Below are 21,827 nucleotides of genomic sequence, written 5' to 3'. Positions count from 1 at the left end.
CTAATTGTATTTGTCTGAATATCAATTTTCAAATTAAATCTTGAGTTATTGAATTATTATTTTGTTTTATTACAAAGAAAAATTAAAAATTACAATTAAAACTAAGTAATAATAATTTATTAAAATTAAAAACTGGCTGACATTTACATTAAAATATAAAGTATAAATACATTGAAGCTACAAAATTGTCTTCATTTGTTGTTGTTCATAATTACCAGTGACAGTTCAAAAGAATTTTCACTTACAGAGTCAACCTTTTATTTGAGGTTGTGTCTCTGCAAAAAAATGCAAAATGGATAAAAAGGTTCTCTGGTGATGATGCCAATGCCATAATTGACAACACAGTTAAAATTTTACATTCATCTATCTAATTATAATACCAAACTCTATAATTAAATATTTGACTTTTGGAAATAAAATTTATCCAAACAAAAATATCTGAGATGTAAAATAATAATGCCAAGTAAAAAATTACTTTCTTAGGAGTTTTTCTTTGGCAAAGATAAGCTTGGTGTTTTGAAGCAAAATTAAAATATTAAAAAACATTAATACACACAAAGATCTTGTGAGTACTGCTTCGAAATGCCAATCTTATCTTTATCAAAGCAAATGCCTAAGAAAAAAATCTGATTGTCATCCAAATTGTCATAATTTTTTACTTGGAGCTATTTTTTTATATCTCAGATGTTTTTGTTTGGACATCAATAGTTTTCTGCTTAATGATTGCATTATTATGTCATGACATAAAACTGACATAACTGTCGGTGCTCCACAACACAAAGGTCTCAGACTGAACACTTTCAATACAATGTTAGTAAAATCATTGTAAAAAGTTTAATTTGCATAAATTTGAGCTTTTGTTATTCTGGATAACATTTTGAATGAGAATCATCCATTTCCATGCAATTTTATTATCCTTATAAGTATGAAATTAAGCAATAAAAGTAAAATAGTTATGGGGAAACCACTGTGAACTTTGACCTATCAACTCAGAAGTTTCACCAGCACTTCACTCATAATGAGAAAGGCTTAAGTTTAAGATTTGAGCTTTCTACACCTGGTACTTTTTTCTCTAGGAGGGTCTGCAGTGCTGGATGAAGAAAAGAAAATATAGCTTTTTGGTGATTTTTGCATTTTTCAATTGCTTATATTTCAGCAATCCCTTTATGGAAAAATCCGAAATTTTACACACTTTCTAAGAAAACAAGTATTTTTTTGAATGAGTTATTCAGAATTACTATAGGCCTTTGGAGGACAGAGAAAGCAACCCCTGAAAATTGGCAATTCTGATTTCTGTATATATAGTCAGTCTTTTTCATTAGGCTAGGAGTCACTGCCATGATCTTGATTTTTAAAGCTTTATTGTTTTTATTAAGATAATTAATCCAGTATTTAGTATTAATTAGTGCATACTTTAATAAACAAATAAATAAAATTCTAACATTATCAACATTTACAAATATCTCCTCTTCAGGAATTTAGTTTTGGAACAAAGATGACTTTTTAGAATTTTACAAATTTCTCTCACATCAAATGCAATTATGTCAAAACAAGCAGTCAGAAATTTTTAAAAATGAAATACAAAATAAGCTTTTTCATTGGAATCATTAACATAAAATGTTTTCAAAATTAACAAATATTTGTTGAATATATGGAGTGGAAAATAAGTAGGCATTGAGAAATTGCTATAATTTCTACATTTCTAATGCAAAGATGATGAAAATTATTTGATGTGTATCTTAATGGAAATATGTATGCATACCTTAAAATTCAATATAAGCATCTGTGCCATCCACCAACTTCCTCAAATGACAGGATCATGATGTGGATGGACAGCCACTTCTCTGTATGTCCACAACCAAACCTGTGGTCATTAGTTTCAAACAACAATTCTCGATTATTTCCAGACAGAAGATTGTAGTATGATGTTTCTTTACTACATTATGATTTATGCATAGTAACTATTGATTTTCACACCTCATAACATTCAGCTATCTATATTTACTCCTGAACAGATAAGCAGTTGTCCATCTTTTTGCCATTGTGTGTGTGTGTGTGTTTTCTCTTGGTCACTTCTTACAAACTGATACAGGAATTATAAAATTCCTTTGATTAAAGTATGTGTACACATAAATTTTATTATGATTGTATTATTATTATTATTATTATTATTACAAAAATTATATTTACACAAGTAAAAATTATATTATTACAAAAATTATATCATTTTCTCAATGCCTAGTTATTCTCCATCCACCCTGTAGTTTAATATGTGGATTCTGTTCATTTGATACTATGTGCATAATGATATCAGTTCACTATAACAATACTGTAAGTATTTATTAATGAAGTAATGATTTCTTTCAGAATTACACTGGAAAAAATTTGTATGCTATTCTTAGAGCTCCAAGAGCAGCAAGCACTGAAGCAGTAGTATTTTCTACACCATATAGAGCTTATGATAGTATTCATCTCACTACATTACCTGGTATTGCACTGATGATATCACTAGCAAAATTTTTTCAACGTAAGTAATTAATGTTTATAATAACATATTGCATAAATGTTAAACAATTCAAAATTTTTAAATTAATGCAAAGTATAACTGAACTAGATTGACATATGAACTGATGATCTATTTTGTATGAAAGTATTAATTTTTAAACCTTGACTATGCTCTATTTTCTTTGTAATGCATGATGATTCTAAATTATTATCACAGTTTCTATATCCTATAATTTTCCAACTGAAAACAACAAAATAAAATTGCTAACGGAATATGAAAGTGTAACTGAAAAAAAAAAATTTATTTGGCAATATTACTTTGCTGGATTGATGTCTGGTACAGTTGCCTTTTTGAAGTCTGATATAATATCCTGCTTCAGAATGGGAAACTGTTCAAGAGAAAGCAATTTGCATACTTTCATTTTTTCAAAACAAAGTCTGTTATCTCAACACAATGTTGTTACAGAACTCAATGTGGACAAAGATCTGACTTCAGATAATTCCTTCTGACATTTGTTGAAGCAATTTCAGCACCAAAAAGGAGTGGGAAGACAGCACTTTGCATAAAGATGTTGATTGAATTCAGGAAACATTTTCTCAAATCCCACAGAAATCAACTAAACAAGTTTCTTTGCACTTAGGTATACAGGTTCCTCTGCTATCCAAGAGTAGAGCATTCCTGTGAAACCTTTTGTAAGTCAGAATGGCATAAGGTGAAGCAGCAATCACCATTATTTTATAAGGGAAAATTTTTGACCATTTCAAAATTAACTTAATAAATTATAACAAATAACACATAAAACCTAAAGTAATACTAATACATAGTAAAAGCAGGAATGATAAATACACAGCCTAATAAAAATAAGAAGTAGAAATGTAAGTATAGTATAGTTAATGAAACTACACCAGAAGTACTCCAGTAAGTAAGCTCTAATCTATGAAATTGCCCTTGTCTTAAAATTTGATCAAACCACCAAGACTTCCTTTAAATTCCACTTTTGCAATACTTTCATCACTATCATCTATTCTTTCTGTTTCAGCTTGTTGAAGAGACTGGCTGATTTTTTCTTAAGAAAAGATAACTTAATGGAACTTCAGACTTTTATTTTTATACCATCAATTCACTCACACAATAAATACACTTTCCATTTTCTCACTTTGCATTTGCTAACGGATGCAAAAAATAAACTGACATAAAGCACAGCTGTTCACACACACAATTCAAAGTGGTACTGGTCATAATCCCGAACACTAATCCCAAAGGTTGAAATCTCGAAAAATCATAATTCTAAAAGATTAAAAATCTCAAAAGTATAATTCTGGGAAAAATGATGATGATAATAATAATAATAAATCTTTAAAACTAAATTTAATCATCAAGCATCACCAGGTCCAGATGAGTTACCTTCTTTTACAGAACAAATAAAATATTTCAATCAGCTTTTATATTTTAAATATTTTAACAGTTTATAGAGTCCAATTGGCTTTTTCTGAAAACTCCACAATGTAACCTAACACTTTGTGTATATTTACTTCTTTTTTTAGATTGTCCATTTCCCAAAGATTGTTTTTTTATCGTATTTCTAAAAATATGACAAACCTTGAAAATATATTTGATGAAAATTTTACTCATTTTAAAAATATTTGCAAAAGAGTTCTGTATAATTTTTAATTTTTTTCTTTTCAATTTTCTCATTTTTTTAAAATGTGATACTAATATATTTTTAGCTTTTGTCTTATTTGTTGTTTATTTTATTGTCACAGGGTTTATTGTTATGCAGAGGTTATAAATCTTTTGTCTTACTCAGATTTTTCCAATTGTAATTAAAATAAAATAAAAATAAATAAAAAAAGACATTTATTTACATTTTTAAACAAAATTTATTTGAGAAATGTATAAACACATGAGAGAACACTTCATAGCCCCTTTTATACAATAAAATATTTAATAACAGTAATAGTTAATACTCAATATATGTGTATTATACACATATATTGAGTATTATTACATTAATACATAGTAGCTAAAATCAAATATATAGAATTACAAATTATAAAAATCAAAGCTGAACACTTTAAATAGTGGGGAAGAAAAATAAAAATATCAACATATGAAAAAGCATATTACATGGAAAGATTAGTTTCACAGAGGTAGTCTATAAGAGTTGACTGACTTTCACAATCATTAACTATATTTTGAAGTCTTGTTTTGCAAAGAGTATCTGCTTTTTTTCCTTTTAGGGCATGGTTTTCTTCAGAGAATATGCTCATATTCATTTTCTACATAGTATTGCACTTTTTGAAATTCTTCAATGATTTGATATACACCAGAGTGAGCATTCCCTAATAATTTTTTCATGTTGTGTCATGCTTCTACGTTGTTTTAGGTATGCAGAAATCCATTCTGCATGCAGTCATATACAGACTGCAAATTTTTCATTAGGAATTGATATTTTAGGCATTTCAGGATTTTAATCTTTCAGGATTATGATTCAAACTCAGTTCAAAGGTATGGCAATTTGATGCTGAATGTAGGTTTCCAGGGAACAAGCTTGGAGACACGTCTTGCTTTTCGGAGAGCACAATATTCTAAAATAACTCACTGCATACCAAATGTTAAATGCAATTTTTGCTTTTTTGCATTTTTTTTCATAAAAGTGAAAATAAAGTTTAGATTTCTTTTGGTTAGCAAAAACAGGTACTAATATAGTTCAGTTCAGTTCAGTTCAGTTATTTAATTAAAAAGATACCAAAGGTACATAACCGGTGCCGTAATACATAACCGGATGAAATATAACAGAGTTACAATAAATATATGAGTTACAGATATGTAAATTATTTAACCAGAATAAAGCATAACATCAACTACAAATATAGTGACATGTAGACAAAAAAAAAAAAAAAAAAAAAAAAAAAAACACAGAGCACAGAGCACAGACAATAACAAACATAGCACGAACAATTTTAAGATGATATAATATTTAGAAGAGAAAAACTAACTATATACAATTATATACATATCTTGGTAAGTTGCATACATCAACTAAGAGAAAATAAGTGTTAACATATTGATGAAACATGCACTCAGTAAACAGATTCTTAAGACTCATTATTTTCAGAGTAATTAACAACTTACCAATAAGAGGATAACATTACAAAATAATGCATCCAAAATATTATAGTCCTGTAAACAAGGCGGATTTTCTCTCTGTTACAATGGCATAGTCAGTCTTTAGTTGTAATTTGGTTTTTTCCTTAAGAAATACTGGGCAAGTTTTGTCCATTGTATTGTGACAAGTATCAGTTTTATTTTCACGTGAACAATTGGTACACTTTGGTGGACAAAGTATGTTGGGACAGTTTTTGTATAGATGAAGCTCACCGCAGTGACTACACACATTATCTGTAGAAGTACAGTTTTTTGCAAAGTGTCCAAAAGATAAACAGCGATAACACTGAATAATGGGGAAAAAGTCAAAAACTTGGCAGGTCGTCCAAAGGAGGTGGATCTTTCCCGCTTTTACCATTTTTTCTCTAACCATAGGAGTTACCTCAAGAATCCAGGAGATGTGATCTTGATTCTTTTCATTAAGTGAAAACCTAATATGAGCATTTTCAGGGAAAGTGCGTTCTGTGAAATCGGATCCTAAAAGGTGCCCATTTTGTTCAAAAATATCCTCAATGAGGTCCTCTTTATTGATATCTTTGGGGACTGAAGCAATTTTGATTAGTGGGAGTCTCTTTTTCGGTAGTTTTGAAATTAAGCCCGGTATCTGTTCAACATTCTCCTTAAAATAGTTAGCATCACTCTTATGATTCAAATCAATTGCAAGTCCTCCATTTCTTATTTTTCTTATACGGCATATACCTATTCCCAATTTATCTGGTTGTACATTATTAGTTAAATGAGATTTAGTTTCCTCACTCGTAGCTCCTTGTTTGTCGCTAAATACCAATACTGTATACTCTGGTGCAGGTGAGTCATTTGTAACTGAGGTTGATTTTATTCCCTTTAAAAGGGTATCTCTATAGCTTGAAGTGCAAGAAACTTTTACGCTAGCTGGATCATTGGAAGAGGTTTCCTTATGATTATGTACTGTGTGTTGTATATCCAATAAAGTTTCTTTAGATTCATTAATTTGAGTAACTTTAAATTCATTTAAATCCTCTTTAGTAACAAATTTTGAAAGTGCTCGTTCAATTAAATTATTTTTCTTTAATGTAGTTTCGGCTAATTCAATAACTCTTGTAAACTGTGTCAATATGTATGTGAGATGACAATCAACTCCAAATTTAGCATTTCGATTATGCTGGGAATATTTCTTAATTTCATGAACAATGCCATAGGCAGTATCATGAAAAATTTTTATTTCTGCATCCATATTAAACTATAAAAATTAATTTTGTCTAAAATATTAAATTTACTATCTTAAAATTATCAGCAATGTCTTTTTCTACTTGAGACAAATCTAAAAATATATGATATGCCCAGGAAATTATTAATACAAACGAAAAAAAAAAGAAAGAATAAAACTTCCGGTAAAAGTTCTAGAAGTTTCCAGAAGAGGTTACTATGACCGTTACTATGGAGACTGTGAATGTTGAAGAATGTTGATTTAGTAGAATGTGAATAATTTAAAAACTATTGAAGATAAATGGATGAAATTTTCAGAAAAAATCATATTTATTATCTTCTAAGAACTGCCCGAATATTTTTTTAAAATATCCCACCGGAAGAGAGTCATGTCTTGTCAAAAATTAACCGGAAGTGATTCATATCTCATAAACTACTGGGCCAGTAACCCCAAAATTTCTGAAGTTGTACTCACTTATTATGTGCGAGTCAGATTCCGTTATCAAGTCCGGTTGACCATTCCACAAATTCGGATAATCGAATTAGAATATCCCAAATTTTCAAACTTGCACAGATTCTCACAAAATGGTCTGATTTTTATAAATTTGACATTTTCATGATCCGGAAATGAAACGGAATCCAAAAATTTATAACACTATAGGCAAACAATAAAAATCCACGAAAAAACATTGAAAAAATGAAGAGCACAAAATTCCACCATTAAACCACATTGGTACAGCGCCGCCCCAGGTACTAATATAGATAGACCTTTCATAAAAGCAAATTAGTGTAAAATAAACTTTTGTAAAATGTGTAAGGTTTCTTGACCCACTGTAAAGTCTTTGTGCCAAATGGTTCTCTGTCTTGTAGTAAAAGACAGGTGTACTCACCTTTCCCACGATCTGTTAGGATGACATTGGAAGTTAGATCATAGGGAGGGTAATGGTACTGGACACAGATTTGCACTGACAAGGATTGACAGTGACACTCATATTTAATGAAACAATAAGGTCATGCTTACAATAGGTACAGTGGAGACTTTTGACACAAAGAACTTGTTGCTGCCATCAAAACATGTTTTAAGAATGTCAAGGAGACCAGGTGAAGACATTCTCAGAAACACCACTGGAGGATGATCTTTCACTTGCAACCACGAGAGACAGTTTATTTTTTCATGATCATGATCACGTTGAGGACAATCTTCTGGTTCAACCTTGGGAGGATGATCTATCGATGTTGACCACTCTGTGTCCTTGAAAACCTGGGCTTTTATACAATTTTACCACAAAATTCCAACTTCTGGTTGGTTTGAACTGTTGGTTTCCTGGTCCCCAAGCTGTTATTAGGACCATGGGGGTGTTGACCACCCTCTATCTCCACTGATATGGACACTGTCCTTGAAGATAGGATTATACTACTCGAACAGTTGTCTTGTAAATCTCAGAAAATGTGTTTTTCTTCCCTTTCAGAGAAGAAAAACACATTTTTGGGCAGCCATATTTGCAGCTGCACCTGTAAGGTTCCAACTACAACTTCCTCCAAGGAAGTGTTTGCTTTTTCACCTTACCTGGTGTTGGGTGACCACAAAAACTTCGATCAGTGTTACTTCCTCTTTCTCCCCCATGATGTACAACTGGAATACAACAATTATATTCTACAGCACCCTATTTCTGTCTCCCCAGTTCCAAGCAGAGGAATCTGGGTGATATACCCATCTGTTGTTGGTTTGACAGTTTGTTTCTCACATCATCAGGTGAGGTCTCAAGATATTTATACGTAAATGACTGTTTGGAGGGTAACTGTCTTTGCCTCCATGTCTATAAACTGCAATCATACAGGTTTTACAGCTGGAAAATAAGACTTGTTTCTAATTTATTCAAGACATTATGTTAAAAATTAAAGCTGATAAAAATTATCTATGAAGATGGAGATTTAGTAATGAAGAAATGCTTTGTTTATCAGTGAGGGTAAATCATCATAACTGCAGAATATTCGGATCAAGAAATCTTCACATCATTTGAGAAATTGAAAGAGATTGGCCAAAGATGAATTTTAGTGTACTTTGTTATGCTTGGAAGTTTTGGCCCTTTTTACTTTCCAGAAAAAACAGTGACAGTGGTGACCAGACATGTTACAGTAATATTGGTTATCCCAGGTCAGCTAAATGTGGTATTATAAGATAGTGACTGCTACTTTGGGCTTTTATTGTCTAAGAATTTCTTTGCATTCATTTTCTTGGGCATGGTGAACTAATTCTGTGGATTTTGTGCTCACCCAATATTACATCATATGATTTCTTCCCATGCAAATATGTGAAGGACATCGTTTACAAGACTCCTGTGACTTGATGAATTGAAGCTTAGAACTGTTGCTGCAATAGTACATACACAAAGATCACGTGAAGTAGTTATACTATGTTATACTACATCTGTAGTTATACCATGACTTTGATCCAGCATAGCACTAAAACATGCATTAAAATCATACATGCATACAAATAATAATACATATATTTTTTCCAAGGAAAAATAATCAAGTTAGAGTGTTTAATTTACTACATGGCAGTAATATTGCTGTCAGTTAATAAAATGTATTAATACCAACATTACTATTCCATTTATGAGTGCCATGTCTTTTCAGTATATATATTAGAATAATTGTTATATCTTTTTACCATAAAGTTTTTAAATATAATAATAATTATTATTATTCTTAAACTTCTCATTTCCTACTAGCACCTTGCATTTTTATATGTGAGATGTGGAAAAAATTATGGTTTTAATTTTTGCTGCTTTTAGTATAGTAAATTGTAACAGATAGCATTTATGTTATTAAATGTAATATAAAATTAAATTCTGATAACTTTCTAGCAGATGATTTCATTTAAATTTAAAAGTATTTTACACTTTTAGAATTACTTTCAGTTATGGATATGGTTTGAGAATATTTTTTTGTATATAATTTAGGTTTGATTTTAGTAAAACCAAGTTAAAATAGTTCGGTTTTGTTCAAGTTTGAAACCTGATAATTTTATGTTAAAATGTTCTGTTGATTAAATATTTCAGGTCATACTTATTGGGCAAAGGATATCATATTTCTGATAACTGAACATGAAATGGTTGGATTTCAAGCTTGGTTAGATGCTTATCATGAGACTCAAAGTGATCCAAATAGTAAGTTTTTAAATAAAATTTATTTTGTTGAATACACATATGCACCTTCTACTTCTATGTTGTCAATCAACTAAATATAATTTTGAAATAATATTTAAAAAAAAAAAAATCCTTAGTGTTCTAATAATTTTTAGGATTATTATAAATCATTGTAATTAAATTTAACTAAGAAACTGAATTATTTTTTATTTGGATGATCTTAGTTATAATTAGTATATAAACCAATAAAAATATTTACAAAAATAAATATGCACATTTTCTCTGTTGTTTTTGTTCACTTAAATTTATGATTCACATTTTCATCAGAACTAATATTTTTAAACAACAATATGAAAAAATTTATCATCATCATATATTTAAATTTTAATTATGAAGGAAAATTAGCAATTTTTATTTTATAAAATGGCATAATTTGGGAATTTTAATATCATATTTCTTTGATCTTAAGATTCTATAAAGTTTGAGATTAAATAATAAGATTTTTACAAAGAAAAAATGAGTTAGTAAATTAATAAGAAAAAAGGAATGAAATTGTATTTTTTTTTTAATCATAATAAGATGAGTTAGTGAAGTAATTGACATTTTAAGTTTGTTTTCATGGTATCTACTGAATACTGAAACTAAAAATGTGTGACTTTCACCTGACTACTGCCTATAAATTTAGCCTGTCCAAAAGTATCATACTGGATTTCATAACTAGCATCTCAAGTACTTGTAATGTGATGATTTTTTCTAAACAACCATTTTTATTCAAACAGTTAACAAATATATTATTATAACATGTTTTATTATTGCTAAATTATTTATTATTTATGCTAAATGTTTATGCTTTACAGTAAGTAGAGTAACATAAGCACTTACATATCACTTAAACATGAAGTTACAATTTCTAAATTACTCAATTTAAAAATAGTTTAATGGTGAGACTTATGACAGTTATCATTTGCATGATTTTCTTTTAGCTGCTGCATTTTTTATCAGTTCTAGCTATAGTACTTGCAACATATAAGAACAGTTTTTGCTTCTTAACTGAAGCTGCAGAAATTGCAAGCTAAGACACTAGCCTATGATTTCTTTTCCTTTCTTCACGTAGTTTCAATTTTCTTGTTTCCTAATATATTCCTCTCATCAACTGATTTGCATTATGTACAGTAAGAATCAAAGATTTTGTAATGAGGTAGGAATTAATACCACCTTGGTTGGAAAGAGTATTATACACAAGTTTACTTGCTACATTTTTTTTTTTTTTTAAACTCCTTTTTGATGCCCAAAGGGTTGAAAGATTTTTTCAGCAAACCATTATGAGTTTTGCTAGGTCACAATGGGGCAGCTGGGTAGTGAGGGTTGGGGCCAAACATATTCAGATAGACAACCCTTGAAAAATTTCAGATGTTTTTGTCTGGATTTGATCCCATGCCCCAGGGCAGTAGACTGAACCACTAAGTCATCCATCCATCTACTTGCTGCTAGTGATTCCTCACTGAGATTTTAGCAAAAGCAGTATTGCTACTAGCTGCCTTGTAAACTTGTTACAGAGTGCACACAAATATAATTTCTGCATCTGTTCTGTGATAACTATATTTGACAACTTATTGTGTTGTACACACACTTTTGATACAATGGAAATTTTGTCGACTTAACTGGAAAAAAGACCTTATTTACTGTATCAATAGACACACTGATTTTTAATGAGGATAAGTTGCATCAAGCAAACATATAAAATTAAAAATTCATAACAGCTTTTATACAACTCTGAAACATAAAATATAAGTTTTGGTCCATTTTACAGTTTTTAGCTTTCAAATTAATGTGAATACAATAGTTTTTCTTTTCTTCCTATCAGTGAAAATGCATAGAGTTTTCTTATTCTTATGCTATATTTAAATTTAATTTGCATTTTATAGAAAGCCATAAGTAGGGACTTACGATACTCGATAAGTTTGAAATCAGATTTTAAAATTGATTCAGTAATCAATTTTATTAATTTCTTACAACTTTCAATTTAGTAAGTTTTGAACTAATAAAATTAACAAACTAGAAATACGATACAAAATGTCATGGAATACGTAATGTTCAGCAACTCTGTTTTTGTGCTATTCTGGTATAATTATCTCTCTGAATGCTGAATTATAATATTGTCTTAAAAGCATTGTAAACATTAAAAAAGGAGTTTAAATGCTTGTTATTAGTGAAGTTCATTTGGATTGATATGACTACTGAGCAGTATAGCCAAAGATGTCTATTATTTGTGCATTGTTTATGTTTTTGGTCTACTTGCAACGATTGATGGTATTTTAAATTTCAGTTCTAATCTTACATTGTTTTTCAAATTAAACTCTTTTCCATTCTTCTATTTTCTTATTTCTTTTGTTTTTCATTTCAAATAAAGATGAAAATATGTATGTATGAAAATTTTAAAATTTTTCTAAGATTAGCTTTTTTAAAACTAATATTTTTTTAATATTATATTTAAAAATGTTCTTGTCCTTTGTTTTTTCTTTACATATCCTCCTTTTTGATTCTCTTCATTTTTAATGTTTGTCATTTGGTAAAATCTTTTATTTTATTTGTTGACTTTCCTCTATTAAGTTTAAAAATAGTGACAACTGGATATTTTACCTTACCTGTGACAGTAAATGTATGCACACCCCATGCATTGTTGTCATAAACAATAAAAAAGCAGAATCATTTGTAATTTGTAAGGAAGCATTTTTACTAAACAGAATACTTCAGTTGAGCTATGCTCTACGACAAAAATCTATACATATACTGTGACATTCATCTCAATCTACAAGGTAGGCCAGAAATTTTGGAGCCTAACTATATTTTAGACATGATAGGAATAAAATAATGATAGTATCAGATAGCACAATCTGTGTATATGGACTAATAAAACAGTTTTTCTGCCAATTTGCATAAGTTGATTGGAAACATTCATTTTAGTTAGACTTGTTGCATTAATTTGCATCTTATTCACCACTTCAGGCCAATGTGCCATTGCACACAAATTGAATAGAAATATAACTGTTGATTATAAAAGTTTGTTTCATCAATAAGAAACTTTTATAAATAATTTCTTTTCTATTTAGTTCTTGACTGTGGATATTTAGAAGAAAAAAGTGGTTCCATACAAGCAGCTATCAATTTAGAAATTCATGGAGAAAGAATATCTCATTTTGACTTGAAATTAGAAGGTTTAAATGGGCAATTGCCAAATTTAGATCTTGTTAATCTTGCAGTTGAACTTTGTTCTAGGGAATCTATACCTGTTACTTTTCATGATCAAGTAAGTACATTTATGAAAAATAATATTGTACAGTACATTGCATTGCATCAAATTGATTCACGTGTTTGACTAGCATAAAAATAGTACCGTATTTTACGGACTATAAGACGCACTTTTTTCTTCGAAAAATTGCCTCCAAAATTCAGGTGCATCTTATACTCGAAATTAATATAAAAATGTCCAGTGTTTGATTTAAAATCAAACAAGTGTGTCAGTGGATAAAACAGTCATGGTCTAGAGTGAGAGAAGACATTATTGTTAAATCTTTCAAGAAGTGTGGCATAAGTAACATTCTTGATGGCAGTGAAGACCATCTTATATATGATGAGGACAATGATGATGACGAAGAGGAAGAAGAAGAAGAAAGTTCAGATGACGATTTTCAGGGATTTTAAAGGTCAGTTCAGTTTTATAAACTGAGAATTTTTTTTTAATCTGGCTTTGCAATCTAATAATAAAAATGGTAAAAATGTTATTTTTTTAAAAATTGCTTAAAAATTGTGGGTTTATTTAGGGTGTGTCTTATATTCCATAAAATACGGTAAGTGTTAGATGATAATAATTTTGTTTCAAATAATAATAATAATTTGAAACAAAATAAAATGAATTTAATATTTGTTACATTCAAATTTTCTATCAAATTTATGTTGAAATAATTCTCAAATATTTAAAAGTATTTAAAATACTAAAAAATTATCACATATGTAAATACTACAATACATTTTTCTTAACTGTAACAGTAAATACATAATTATGTGACTATTTCAAAAATTCAGTGCTAGCATATTGCTAGTTTACTTAATGATTTATTATCAGCATGATTATGTACAGCATTTTGATGTCACAATAAATAATTGCTTGTTTTCTTTACTAATATCTAGTTTATCTTTAGAAAATTAGGTAATAATGAAAACAAAAGGCCAAGTAATTAAGAATATATATTACATGTATTAACCTATTTAGTTATTTTAATTGTTTAATTATTTTTATTTCTTGTTCTGAGATAGTGTATGACTATTCTAATACTCCTAATAGCATCCCAGTCTGTCTCTAATCTTTAAAATTTCTAGAAGATTATTACAGGACAATTTTAACCCAATGGGCTGTAGAAAAAGTAGAAGTAAGTTGGAAACAACCAGTAATACTTAGAAGCTGATATGAAGTTAAGAACATAATAAAACATTACTGCAGAATCCTTAACATATTAAAAAAAGCATATTGACGTCATTAATGTGCAGTACTCAATAGAACTGGACACCAGTTGGAAGGGAATACTGGAAGCAAGAAATTGGGAGGATATAATTAATAATAAATGGATAAATGGATAAATGTTTACAAGACAGAAAAATAAAGGAAGCAGTTTGATGTAAGAAAAGTGAAAAGTTAATATCTTAGCTGCTGAGAAGCAAGGTTAATGCTGCACATGCATAGAGTTTATTTTACAAGTTAAAACTACACATTTTTTTGTTCTAAAATATTGTTTGATTTTCAAAAATAGTTGGAAAGTTTAAATTTAGTTTGAACAATGACTGATTTGTTAGGAAGCTGAATCTGTCCTAATACAGGACAATAAATTTACTATGAAAAAACCTTTAACAGTTGGCTACCTGAAATAAACATTTAATATTGATAATTATGTAATAGTACATATGTTTTTATTTTCCTTTGATCTGTTACATTGTATGCAAACTTGAATACGAGTTTCATAGATAATTCACTGCTATCCACAGTAGGCTTTGGAATATGTCATCTGTAGATACAGTTGTCCTATTGTATTTGGTTTACAATTTTGTAATATTTTACTAATAATCAAAAATAATTTTTAGAGTAGAGAAGAATGTATTGGAAAAAGAAAAAAAAAAGCTTTTTAACTCTTTGATCCAGTACTGTAAATATACATAATACATGTGGTGAACTCTACAGAGTAAGCATGTACTGTACAGTACATATGTTCTTCAAGTTCATCTCATTATAGTACACTTGTAAATTTACAGACAAACATGAAACTTTACAGATTGCTGGCAACATATGTCTACTTTTTTCATGTGGTTTTTGTAAGTTTCAGAGATTTAGTATAGCATTTTCTAGTGTAAAGACAAACATGATGTATAGTGGTTATTCACACTCACTGTCTCCTTTCAAATTGTTGAAGTTATTCAACACAGCAATGTTTTTTCTACTGATTTTATTAAGTTTATTGGTAAATGTTATAACTTTTAAAAACAAACTCACTCTGGGAGAAGAGGGAGAAACTGGTAAATCCACTCATCCAAGGTTAAAAGATTTTAGTGCTTATAAGTCATGAAAGAATTTTTAAAAAATTTGATTTTCTCTCTTATATTTAAAGTATTTTTTACTTCATTCATAAGACACTTTTCTAAATGTTATATTTCCAAATTGTTACCCTTACTAAATCTATCAGAGAATATATACATTTTAAATTTTGTTCACTTATCGTACTTTTTTTTTTTTTAGTAGTTTGATTCTTTATCTGTTTAAATGATGTTTGAAGCAAAAATTGCAACATATTGAATTCACTTAATTCTGTGTAATGTTTTCTGTTTACTTATTTGAATTTTAAACTCAATCTATTATATCTTGAATAAATTTAATAGAAATAAATTTTTCATCAATATATTGGTAATCAGAGATATAATTAAATGAATTTGATTGAAATGCTAATTCATTTTGTTCTAATTTATTTAGAAATTTTCTTTTAATAGAGTAATCCTCCAGAATCAATTACATGGAAAGGGTGGAAAAAATCTTTTAGAACAATGCTTTCCATGATGCTTACACAGAGCACAGGGTTACCTTCTGGGGGTCATGGACTCTTTCATCGTTATACAATTCAAGCATTAACTCTTGAAGGGAAAACAGATGGATCTACTCTAATAACTTTTAATCATATGGGAAGGTAAATATTTTTTAATTTTTTTTATTTTAGTATTAATAAATTTTTTGCAACATGATATTCAATATTTTACTTTTAAATGATTAATTTATTCTAACAATATCTTTATTAAATAGATCAATGATTAATTGTAGAATTTACATAATAGAGCCTGATCTGTTTCAAAAACCCAAATGAATATTTATTTAGGCCATATTCCATGAATAATTTGAAATTTAATCTAATCTATATCTATTTGAAAAATTTTAATCATGCAAAAATATCTAATATACAGTAAATATGCTAAAACATGATAAATATACTAAATTTGTAAGCATAATTTTGATCATATTTTTCTAAATAAATATGAATATATATAATTGTTGCTGATATTTAATGATCATACTAGTTTGAATTTTTCAACAAACCTAAATTAGTGCTAATATTTAACAATTGATTAATGTAATCCTATTTAAATAATTTGCAATAATAGTTTTTTGGTTAATGTGAGCTTAGGTATACAAAATGGCGGCATTTCCGGTAACCTCAATAGTAAGTGTTTTTAGAAAAGAAATGTAGATGGCGTTGATAGTAATGATGCCTTCGTATGCAAATATCCATCAAAAAATTCCGTTCAGGATAATGTGAATTTCGAATTTTGGTTACAATGTAGACAGATTATGCATGTTGTTAATTTTTTTAAAAGTGTCTGTGTTTTTTTAAAATTTGTACAATTTACTCTTAGTCTAACGTTATCCAGGAAGAAAGTTTGTCAATGGTAATTAACATGTTAAACATGGTTTAAATGTGCGTTTATAGTGTGTAAATGTTTTAAAAGTGTGTAAATGTGTGTTAAACGTGTTAAATTTGTCATAACCAAGGATATGTAAAAGTGATTTCTGACCCGAAAGACAATGTGAATGACACATGGGAAGCTAGGTGGCCATGGATTGCAGGTGCCACCCTCTATGGAGACGCTGCCTATCGTAGATGAAAAGGCGAGAGATGTGAATCGTAAGATTGCAGTTCTTAAGAGGAGTAAAATTTATGTACAGTACAGGCAAATTTTGTTCGAACCACTGATGTATAGAATCTCGTAATTCACTTCGTCCATGCATAGATTGAATTTATAGGTAGTATGATGACTTTTTTATTTTTCATTTCTAGTCCAAGAGTAGGAAAAGTAAAGGGGAAAGCAGGGGAAAAGTAAGTAGCAAATTTGTTTTAAAAAAGTTTAAATATAGGTACGTTTAGGTTATTGTTAACGGTCACCATCTTGTTTGTACATTTGCATGTGCAAACAAGATGGCGACCGGAAGCGCCGCCATTTTGTATACCTAGGCTCACATTAACCAGTTTTTCATTTGTCTGAAATAAAGTACTTTACTTTGTCTTATTTTATACAGTATGTATCTTCAGAAAAATTTTCAATAGTAGCAAAATTGTTATGTAACTTGAATAATATACATAATTTTGTCAAAAGAATGATCTCTATATTATTATTTTAAAAAAACAAAAAACATTATATATATTATATGTATGTATACTTCTATTTCTGTAAATTATGTAAGCTATGTCAATTTCTAACTAAACTTAATAAATCAAATTTTTTATTTCTTATAAGTTTAGTTACAAATTGACATAGCTTACATAATTTACAGAAATAGAAGCATCTATGTAATATGAACTAGAAATTGTAAACAAAATTTTATTTTGTTAAAGTTGTTTTATACTATAACAACTTGTAACTGCTTGAGTAGTGGCTTTTTGCATTATAGCATCTATTAATTATCTATTTGAATAAGGATAAATTCATTTTCATTACTAGTATATTTGATTATTGCAAAGATATAATATCAATTCCAAATGTGTAATCAAATGCATTTTCACTGGCTTTTGTTTTGCAATAAATTGTCTTTAAGAGTATGAACCTCATCTCTTTCGTCGGCAAAGGCATACAAAATAACACTTCTTTAAAACAGATCAGGTGCACACAAGGCATTTTATAATGATATGATCCCATCGGTTTATTTTAAATATGCCAGTTTGAAAAAGTTCCTTATTTGAGCTTGGACTTTTTTTATTATAATATATAATCATAAATTAAATGCATAATTCAGTAATCAGTAAACCAAAAATATAGCTTAAGCTCCTTATTATCTCAAATTTTGTGTTGCAAAATAATGTGACATTTTTATTTATCATTGTAAATTATGCAATTCCAATGACAAAAGCAACCGTTTGGATGACTTTTTACTGTGGAACTTCCAGATAAAAGCTTTTTTTTTTTTTTTTGTTGGCCCATCTTACACACACAATTAAGTGAATTTGAAAAAGGCCAAATTACAGCTTGGAAAAATATTAGAAATTGATCTCACTGATTTGATGAAATGTTACATTGCTCTCGTGCTCTTAGAATAAGAAGAACTAATGCAGCTAGCTTTGCTTTAAAACATGATAGATAAATTACCCAGTGTGTCATCAAGCAACTACCCACCATAAAGATACCATCAGTATGTGCAGGATGTACTAAAGGAATATGGTAATAAGCCTGAGTATCTACCAATTACAGAGAAACTGTGATGGCATTAAGATCAGTCTACGTATCTTGCATAGCTTATATGATGAAGTAAAGAATGGAAAGAGAAATGACTCAGAACCAAAAAGTAGAGGAAGAACAGCAAAAACTTATGGAAGAGAAACAAGAAGAGGTACAGAAAATAAAGTTTATCAATATACTGTTTTAAGAAAATTGAATGAAGCAAAAAACTGGGAGGCAGAGAAGAGATAAGTGAAAACTTTTCGGTGAAACTAATAAAGTAAATAGCTTTAGAAAAAAATGATTTAGAAGTAGCCAAAGTTTGCCAAGCAATGCTACAAGGTATTAAAGTACAAGAGGAGGAGGAGGAAAAAGCCAACAGTAAACAAACAGTCCAACTATAGAAAAGATTAACAAGAAAGGAAATTTCATAACATTTTTTTCACTTTTTCTTGAAGAAATTTGTTTGATTTGCCTTTAAGAATGAACTAAACAAATTTACTTTGTTTAGTTCATTCTTATTTTCACTTATATTCTTCAAATGTTGTTTACACTGTCTTGTAAAGTTATGTTCAAATAATAATTAGTGGGAGGATTGTAAGGAATGAGGGAATTGGAAGTAATAAAATAAATTAAAATATTATTTCATAAAAATAAGAAATCATATCTCAGTTGTTTTCTTTTTCATGCACATTTCTGCATTAGTATGGTAATTTGTAAAAAATTAAGTTTTATATTTATAATGTACTATTCTTTTTGAAGGTCTTTATAAATGACTGAAAACATTAAACATATAATTAACATACTTTTAAATGCAGTATATTAATGTGAAATTAGTGGTAATATTCAGTCTAGAACAACTGAGGCCAAGTTGATTGAAACAGAACATTGTACAGTACATGTTCCATGCATTAAATAGCTACAAAACAGTTGAACAGTTGTGGAACAATACTTACAATTGTCTGAAAAATCATATAGTCTGAATAATTTGTTTACATTATGATGTCAAACAATTATCAAAGCAATAGCTGAACAATTTTAAGTTGTAGATATGATAATAGTCAATTGCTATGTAGTTGTTGACTGACTACTCTGGATGTACCCATTGTTTACCATATGATTACTTTTTGTTTTCTTTTAAAGAATTTAGTTAGTTTTTCAACTATTTTCAGGCTTACTTGCAGTCCTGAAGTCAGACTATTTTTAAAGTATTTGGAACACTAGATGGAAGAATAACAAAAGCTTTTTGCAATTCCCTTTGAACACACAAAAGGTAGACAGATCAGCTACGAATCACAATGCACTCAATTCCAAAATTTTGGAAGTATTGTATTCTCTTACTAAGCATTGAAAGGTCTTTTAAAGCTATTATAAAACTATTTTTCTGGAACTTCAAAGTGAGTATTGATACTAGCAAATTTGAGTTTGCTAGTATCAATACCCACTTCATCCCATTCATGTCTTGGTTTCTGATACTATTCTCCAAAATACCATAAATTCACCTTCTGTCCTCAGATATTCCTTGTGGCTGTTATATATGTTCTTATGGTCCAACATTGTTTGAACACCTACAGACAAAGAAAAATGTATAAAAGTCTAATAGTATTTTCACTTAATGATGATGTGATTACCATTTCAGATGATTTTTTAAGACTTTTCCTGGAAGCATGATATCTGCAATACTTGTATATTCCTTGGCCAAGTGTTAGAAAAAGTGTGGAACAGTACAGGCATATAGTATCACCTGGGTATATGAAAGAGATGACTACACAGAACTTAAACTCAATAAAAATTAATTGCTTTTTTAATGTGTGTTTTTCTATCTTAAATTTTTAACCAATTTTTGGTTTCAAAGTATTTCTTAGTCCCAACCTATGAAACAGAGGAGCAAAGTGATAACTTCGGAATTCCACTTTCTGTTGTTCAACAGCTATAGTGAATAATGTTGATTTGTAACTGGAAGTGAAGGTGGAGGCATAAATCTGTTGTACAGAATATATTGAAGATCGCTTCTCCAAATATCAAAGCAGTTTTGGATCATTACATTTAACATTCTGGAGTAAATACTTATAATCTCCTTGTAACCATTATGCATATGGAGAATCAACAGATAAAAACTTTGTTCTGAGTTACAATATAGTTTATTAAGATGCTATGCAATATGATTAGATCCAGAATCCCTACTCTGTTGTAGTAGTCTATTGTAGCTCAACCATGGCATTCCTTTATCAAAATTTTTTCTGATTAAAAACTAACTCTTGTAGCATTTCAATAAAAATTATTTGTATGTATATTTTAATATTTATAAAGTTAAAGATCTACTATTTGTCATTGTTTAATTCTTATCTTCATATTTTAACATAATTTCATATTTAAAGATTAATATTAGTTTATTATTGTTTAAACAGTAATGTTTACAATTAGTAATAAAAAATTCATGTATATTTTCAGAGTATTAGAAGGCATATTTCGGAGTTTAAATAACCTACTTGAAAGATTTCATCAATCATTTTTCTTTTACATACTTCCTTCAACTCGTCGTTATATATCAATTGGCCTATACATGCCCCCATTTGGCCTTATAGCAGCTCCCGTTTTGCTTAAAGTATCCTTTTTATTATTATTATGAAATGCATTTTATGTGAGAAAAATTATATAAAAACGTCATTCTTATTCAATTTTCTCATTAAAATTTTCTTAAGTATTTAATTTCCAATTTTTTCATACTACAGTAGAGCATCGATTATCCGACCCCCGATCAACCGTCACATCGGTTAACCGACCGCGTTCTAGTCGGCAAATTCAAGTGTCCAATAGTGATGTGGCGCTACAATATTTGGCTATGTCTTGGCTACTTTAATATTATTTTTGTTAAATGTTTGCATGTTTTAGCTGGCAACATTGGCTCGACCATGAAAAAGAGGCTAGTATTTAAACCAGGCTTAATTTTCAATTTTTTTCTTTATTTTTGTATTTATTTTGTGCAAAATAAAGAAATAATTTTTAACGATACAATAGCGACGATTATTATTTAAAAAAAATTTTGTTAGGCTTAACATTGATGAAAAATCAATGCG

The 21,827-nt window shown here is 29.0% G+C and overlaps 1 protein-coding gene across 1 annotated transcript in view; it reads left to right on the top strand.

The window, feature by feature from the left end:
- GAA1 (glycosylphosphatidylinositol anchor attachment 1) overlaps positions 1 to 21,827 on the top strand; it is a 39,470-nt gene that overhangs the window by 10,544 nt on the left and 7,099 nt on the right. The window contains exons 4-8 of the mRNA XM_067286550.1: positions 2,368 to 2,527; positions 9,925 to 10,032; positions 13,122 to 13,318; positions 16,042 to 16,235; positions 21,202 to 21,370. Of these exons, the coding sequence (XP_067142651.1) occupies positions 2,368 to 2,527; positions 9,925 to 10,032; positions 13,122 to 13,318; positions 16,042 to 16,235; positions 21,202 to 21,370 (828 nt within the window). The remainder of the gene's footprint in view (positions 1 to 2,367; positions 2,528 to 9,924; positions 10,033 to 13,121; positions 13,319 to 16,041; positions 16,236 to 21,201; positions 21,371 to 21,827) is intronic.

The sequence above is a fragment of the Centruroides vittatus genome, unplaced genomic scaffold (assembly GCF_030686945.1).
Source record: "Centruroides vittatus isolate TY-2023 unplaced genomic scaffold, ASM3068694v2 scaffold_373, whole genome shotgun sequence".
Classification (NCBI taxonomy): Eukaryota; Metazoa; Arthropoda; class Arachnida; order Scorpiones; family Buthidae; genus Centruroides; species Centruroides vittatus.
Note: the sequence above shows the minus strand (reverse complement) of the source record. Positions and strands in the feature narration are given on the sequence as shown.